This window comes from Leptosomus discolor, chromosome 1, assembly GCF_034619465.1.
Source record: "Leptosomus discolor isolate bLepDis1 chromosome 1, bLepDis1.hap2, whole genome shotgun sequence".
Lineage (NCBI taxonomy): Eukaryota > Metazoa > Chordata > Aves > Leptosomiformes > Leptosomidae > Leptosomus > Leptosomus discolor.
In genome coordinates, this window is record NC_141391.1 from 159971264 (window position 1) to 159978692 (window position 7429).

Here is a 7429-nt window from a genome sequence, read left to right on the forward strand (position 1 = left end):
GACACAAAGATATTCCAGCTATGGCAACCCACTGCCACCCAGAGGGATATGGATTCAAAATTATTTTATATAAAGAGATTTTTATATAGGCATTCACTCATTTTCTGTGTTCAGCCTTCTAGCACAAGAAACATAGAGGCAGCGGCCAGAACTAATAATCTTCACACAACGAAAAGAGTCTCATGTGCTTGCAGGTTTTGGCCATGTAGGCATTTATAAAACTGAATCAGAAGCCTATAAAACATTTCATAGAATTCTTTCCTGCTACATAAAGCAGCGCCCCACCACTGTCTGATATTCCACAAATTAAGTATCACCATGCGTTCCCTTGTCCAGTGAGCAGCAGCACACTGGACCACAGGACAAAAGAAAGCCTGCAGATGAGTGACCAGACCTAGCAAAGCCCATTATGCAAAGAACCATGCCAGACACACATTTCCCTGACTTGTACTGTGGGCCCTCCATGCTTTCATAGCTAGATTCACTTTCTGCTTTGTGTCACAAAATCAGACTCAGTGCCCCACATCACCCACACATATAAGGTCTAACACACAGGTCCATAAAAAAAAGAGTTGGTGTAGACCTTGCCCAGAATACATATGGAAGCATTTTAAATACTTTAAAATAATATTAAGGGTAGATCTGAAATGAAATGTTGATTTTAATTAGAAGTAAAATCTTACAGGGCATAGGATAGATCAACTTACATAAATTAGAAAACACAGAGAAGAAATGAGTAAGATGCAGGTTTTTTGTTGCACTTTTTAAAAGTTCAAAGATGAGAGGAAAACCAAATAACCAGGGCCAAGCAACTACCTCCTCCTCAGCAGTGAGAACGTGGTAAGGAAGGCCCTTTGTTGAAATCTGCACATTGGGAACTATTTCCTACACAAGCCAAACTTTATTTATTTAAATAAAATCAATGAACACTGATCTGCATTTGTTTGCCCTGTTAGAAATCATTCAACACCTCACCTCCTCCCGCCCAGCCATTATTCCCCTCCTACCTTCAAAACTCCCAGCAAACAGATAAATCCACGTAATGGCCGGAACAAAAAGGACGGTCAGAGAGGCAGCCAGGAATTTTCGTCTCCCTCTGCAGATTCCCAGCATTCTCTCAGGAGTGCAGATTCCCAACCCAGTGCTGTTCCTATGTCGGAAGCAAATAGTCCACGGCCTCCCACATATTACTCCCTGAAAAGGAAAGGAAAACATATTTTAACAGCTTATCTCTCTACAGAAAGTTAAGACTACGCGAGTGTTCCTAAAGAGTTAAAAGAACAAGGCTAAAAATAGGGTTACTGCAATTGCAAAGCAGTACCTATTTCAAAATTATCCATGACTACTTAATAATAAAGCAAGTTTTAGAAGTCAGACTAAGACAGTAAGTCAATAATACACATCATATCACCTAAATACACACTAAGCTAATCTTACGAAGAGACATCAACACTTTTTTTTTTTGGACACCCTTTTACTCTAGAGAAACTTTGGGTTCTTTGAGGCCTGTGTGTGCTGGTGCCCCTAAGCAGATAAGAGAAAGCCACCCAAAGAGCAAAAGTCACACCAGTGAAGCAAGGAGCTGCCTGCAAGTGGTCATTAACTCAAAAGAGTGAACTGAAAGATGAAAGGTAAAGTTTGGGGGCAGAGGGATGTTATTAAAATGACCCACTTTGCTAATCAAAAAGCAATGCCGATGAACTGCTATATCAGTTATAAGAGAGCTAGAATAGCTGTATCAGTCTGCTATAAAAGAGAAAGAGCAAAATGGACAAGGAAACTTCCTCAGTCACAAAAGTGGGTATCACGAGGTTTAGACTATATGTTATGAGAAAAGAAGGGGATTCTGGAGAGTATCACTGTTTTTATGAGGGAAAAAAAAAATTCTGATCTTAATTTTTAAAAAATAATTCTGCATTTCAGAGAGGCCAAGATGGCAAAATAATCTGATTAATTTTATTCACAGGAAAACAAATACTTCCATACCAGTGCAGGCATGCAGGGCATAAAAACACTGTTTCACAGAATTTGCTCTTTTCTTTTCTTTTTTTTTTTTTTAATGGAGAAAAGGCTAGTGTTAAAACTAGAGAAGCTGGAGAAGGCAAGGGAGGTACTAAGTCTATGCAAATCTAGTGCAGGTTTTGTGTGAAAGGGCTTATGTTTTCTAATTTAAAAAAAATAATTTGTCTACAAGAATGATAGGAAAAGAAACACAGACTCTGGCAGTACAAGGTGTTTAATAACAGTGCCCTTTGGCTTACGGTTAAATGAGCACTAGAGCTGAAATAAGCAATTAAAGCATTTCTACACTGACACACTAACAATGGCTACTGTGTGTCTTGAAAATATGTCTACAACTCCATGTATTTTGCAGTGAAAGTCAATTCTGAAACCAAATTACAAAAAAAATGAGAATTATAGACAAGAGAAATGGGTTCAGACAAAGAACTCTGCTGCTGGAGATACCTGGCTGCAGTAATCAGGCAAACTTAAAGCTCTTCCTTGAGCATTCAATAGAGCCCACTTTACTACGCTACAGTTTAAGAGCCATGATAGTATTCTGACCTTGGATGTGATAAAACGGACTATAATTCGTCCAGAGCCAGCACAAAAAGCATTCCATTGTGTCAGCTTTTCAACGCAATGAATGCCTCACCATAGAGATTTTGCACAAAATATATGGACAGACTTAATATTAACAACTGTGGTATTAGAGTCACTGTATCAGACAGAGACACATATTGGGCAGATAAACTGTGGAGAACTCTTATCTTTATTCACTGTATTTGGATAACGATTACATTTCATTTCTTTTTCTTACATCACATAGATTGTACAACTACTCTGAAGACGATCCTTTACATGCCTACTTAAAAAACACAGATAATTTTTCTGGCTTCTGTGTTTTACACTTGCTGTATGTGTGTATGTTGTAAACTGCACAGGATCACTTTATGTAGGAATTTTTTTTTTTATTCCTTTAACATCATGGCATGCACCACTAACATCAATGTGTGCATGGGAAAATAAACCTTTGAAAAAATAAAACTTACAAGCAGGGTCATTCTCAAACACATACATCTTGTAATACAACAGGTACTGGATACTTACCGCTTCTATCAGTAATATCTGTAAAACCCACAGGTAGTAAAGTAAGAGTCAACACTACATGTTTCTGAAATCATGGTGTTACAAGTACACTGATAAAAGTTTTTGGGATAATGACACCCAGACTCTGAAGCCTGGGATTATAGTGCTGGTAGTGGATTAATTCATGCTGGGTCTGCATATTTTAAGAAATAATTCAATTTTTTTAATACATTCTTTTAAATATCCGTGCAAGTTAAGTTTCTGAACACATCAACATGGAGGATAAAATCTAGCTTTTCTGCCCCATGAATGTAAATTACCTTTACAAATTAAGAAAGTATAAGGAACAACACTGAACTAGCAATTCAGTTACAAAGGAAAGCTAGGAATGTGGCAAATTCAGTTTTCTGAATTGTCATCATTCAGCCAAATCATTCTGCACATTCATGCACATCTTTTATCTAACTAGGAACACATTTGGGAAAATCCTAGACAGACAAGTCAGTTTGTGATGGATCACCCTAAGAAATGTTGAAATAATTTCTTGTAATGATGCTTTAAAAGAGAAAAGAACCATAAACTATTTTAAAGGAAGTGTCTACTATCTCCCCACCTTCTCAAAGTTGTAAATAGCTGCCCTTGAGTCTTAAATATTCATTTTCACTGTATAAAATCACCATACCTGCTCAGTACTTTTTTCCCAAACTAGACAATGCATCACGTGCAAACCCTATACAAGCAATTGTATAAAAGGTCCATGAATGGTAATGAAGATGCTTACTTTAAAGGAAAAGCTTTGGACTCTATCACATATTATTTGGTTCACTCATAAAGAATTTTACCTAACTTACCATCGTCAAATAAATTGAAAGAAGATAACACAGTTCTTTGACTTGGTTTTCCTTTCAATTCAACAGGTACCAGACTGATAATCCATCATGAAAGGAAAGTGACTGACAACACTGGCTGAAGCAAGGGCTGAGCACAGAACAGGGTAGCACTGCACACATTTCTGCCATATGAGCTTGCCGTTGCCTTTCAGACTTACAGCATCCACTGTTCCTCAAGCCAGTCCTACTGAATCAGACTGTCACTTGCCTAAAAGGTCTTAGAAAGCAGTTTCATAGTACAGGCTAAAAATGAAGCTACTTCAGATGTGACATTGCTAGCTATATTCATCTTCTCAGTAATAACAAACACTATAAGATGTTTAACTCAGTATAAACAGACCTAGGAAGTGCTCCTTCTTTCAGCCTTAACAGCTGTGCTAATGTTACAGCTGTACTCAGAAATACATAGCATGAAATATGTTGGAAGAAAAAAAAAAACAATGAGGAAGTAACTGGTCAGTTGAAGCACAGGACCTAGGTGCAATACTCCGATGCAAAAATAGCCAGTGGCTCCTCTTTAGCTGTTGCCCAACGTTAGTATTTTCAGATACAACTAACTGAGCCACAAAGAACATCTGCAACTTTAGCCATCTTTATCTGGTTTATCTCAAAGCAAGGGAGATCAAAATTAGCTCCAGAGTGAAAGGGAATGGTTGGGAGAGTTTCTGGTAAGGGGTCTGCAGTTTCAAACATGATTTCAGCTTCAATTCTCCAGACACAATCACATTTTCTGCCCATGCTACAGATACAGAGAAAATGCATGCATTTCAGGATATTCTTCTATCTTGATCTTCAATTTTTAATGTATTGAATGTGGTCCAAAAGCATCATATATTTTAGAAAACTGATTAAGTAATATCCACAGAAGTTAGCTGTATGTATATCATGCACTTACGTCTTGCTGTCAGTACGTCAAATGCTCTGCACTTCTACAATACATACAGTTCAAGATTTATAAAAGCGACTGCACATGTAGAGATCAACAGACATTAATACAGCAACCTCAGGGCAGCTCATCCTTGATTACTGCTAAAGGTGCTATAAAACGCTACTAGCTTGGACAATGCCTGTGTGAGGGGTCACAGTGGGAATTAAAATAAATGGGGTTTCTCATTACAAAGACTTACTCATGACCTTCTTGCCACATGGCAGCAGTGAGCAGAATGATTTCTGTTACCTTCACATACAGTCAAATGTTCCCATTAACTACACTACCTTTGTTTTAAATCAAGGATTATCTTCTCAGCGAAGTGTGGAGCAGCTCTCAACCAGTACGAGCAGCACATATTTTAAAGCATGTAACACAACACTAAACACACTGGTATTCAGTTTCTATTCATTTATTTTTTTTTAATTACGGCATGACAGCTCGACTATGTCGGACATTCAGCAAGAGTTCAGTGGAACAATGGAAGTAATTATGAAAACAAAAATCAAACAGAATTAACTAGATTTAACTGCTCTACTATAAAAAGCTTTTCCAACTGCTTCATACATTTCCTTGCATTTGCTACAGTTAATCTTATCCCAGTAATCTTCCATTTGTTTCCAGAGCCACTCAAATGAATATATACAGTTAAAGCTGTTTATACACCAGTCCCATGCCTTGGCTTTGCTGTGTTTCTTGAATTAATGTTATCTAATTCTTTCTCCTTTTCCACTTGCAGTCACAGAGTCAACGAACAATTTCTACTGTAAAGCTTTTCCCTTGGCTCTGTGTCAATGTAGCATCCGTCCCTTAAGAAAGATTTTTCACAAGTTTTTTGCCAGACTGAAAATATAAATAACCTAAAGAAAATAGCAGTATCTTAGCCAGTATTTTTCTGCTTTTCTTTAAAATGTTGCTAATGCGGTGTTATAATGAGTTTACTCCTTGATAGTCATCTTTTTTATCTTGCAGCTTTGTGGTCTTCCAATTATGGAAGTTGGTTGTCATGTGACAGACTTTTTGTCATATTAGAGAAAAGTTTGGTATCATAAAGGCAGGGTGTGGAATGAAATAAAAGATGAAAAAATTTAATGGTAAATCTTTATTTAAATAAATATCCCTTTGTTAATATACTCCACTTCTCTAGTTCTTAGAACAGAAAGCATTTTGAAGGAAAATGCCATCTCCTCTTCTCATCAACCTCGTCTCCCATATGGAATAACGTGCTACAGAAACAAATCTAAAGCTCTCTTTGCTCCCAAACACTGAATTTGCTTGGCACTGGAGATCTTCCCCCCAAATCAGGCTTCTTAATCCTATGGTATTGTGACTTTAAAGAAGGATTTGGAGTAAACTCAGACTCAGCATCTACCTCAGAAGTTCTGTGAAGCCACTTTAAAGGAACAGATTACAGCAGAGTTTCTGAATGTTACCAAATTTACTCTTTCTCAACTAGTTACAAGAAAATAGTCCTATCTATAAGAGAGAAAATAGCCAATACATTGATAGCACAAATGAGTTCTGCCTTGGAACTGTCCTAACTGTTCTGAGGGCACACAGGATTGACACCTTCTTTTATATTTTCACTCAGTATGTGCTGTGGCTCAAGGAAAATTCTATTAGTGTCCTGTTAATCAAAATTTTCTAGAAGGTTCCAGCTGTATCCAATACCACCACAGGAACAAGGATCTATCCTGACAGTAGAGTAGTCACAGATGGAGAGAAGTAAATAAATAATACACTTTCACATTTTTCCTTTTTTATTCCCATGTATTCCTTTATATGTATGTACTTATATATATATTTATATATGCATTTTTAATGTCATTCCTTTTTCCTTTCAAGTCTGGACTGATGAAAAGAATGAACGCCTGCAACTTTAAAAATTATTATCAGTGAATAACACAATTTAAGATAACAGGATAAGAAACTTTTCCTAAGCCTCTACTAAAATGTCACTGTTAATATGAGGGGGGGAAAAAAAAATCTATCAGTTGAAAAGAGATAGCAGCAACAAAACACAATCATGACAGAAAGATCAATCTTGCCTGTTATTCACATTTCATTTGCAATCCAAGAATGATACTTATTTTCAAAGCAGCTACTGACCTGGTTTTTCAATGAGTTCTCCAAACTCCGCTTTACTCTACCCCCTCACCTATATGGGCATATAGTGCCAGTATTTCCTGAGTCCCCAGTTTATCTCAGGACTCAGTACAGTTCAAAGAAAGTGTAACAGAGCCTGACTCAGTTTGTGTTGATACTATATGTACATACTAAGAATACCTTAGAATTTGAGATCCCACTGTCACTGAATTATAAACATACTGGAGACCATGGCCAACCAGCTGTAATAGCTGTGATAGAGAATCTTTCAACAGTAGAGCGATTCTGCTCCAGAACAATGGTTTACACTCAGATCATGGCATTACTACATATCTGAATTTCAGGCTTCAAAAAAAGACAAAGATCCACATCTTTTAAAATCCAGGCCTCTCCACCTGGAATAATGGCAGGAGGA

The 7429-nt window shown here is 37.2% G+C and overlaps 1 protein-coding gene across 3 annotated transcripts in view; it reads right to left on the bottom strand.

Annotated features, from left to right (window-relative positions):
- The window catches only part of LARGE1 (LARGE xylosyl- and glucuronyltransferase 1), a 207523-nt gene extending 206410 nt beyond the window's left edge, over positions 1-1113 (bottom strand). For all 3 annotated transcript variants that reach the window (XM_086468604.1, XM_086468598.1, XM_086468590.1), the window contains exon 1: positions 1008-1113. In XM_086468604.1, the coding sequence (XP_086324730.1) occupies positions 1008-1113 (106 nt within the window). The remainder of the gene's footprint in view (positions 1-1007) is intronic.
- Positions 1114-7429: the final 6316 nt, after the last annotated feature.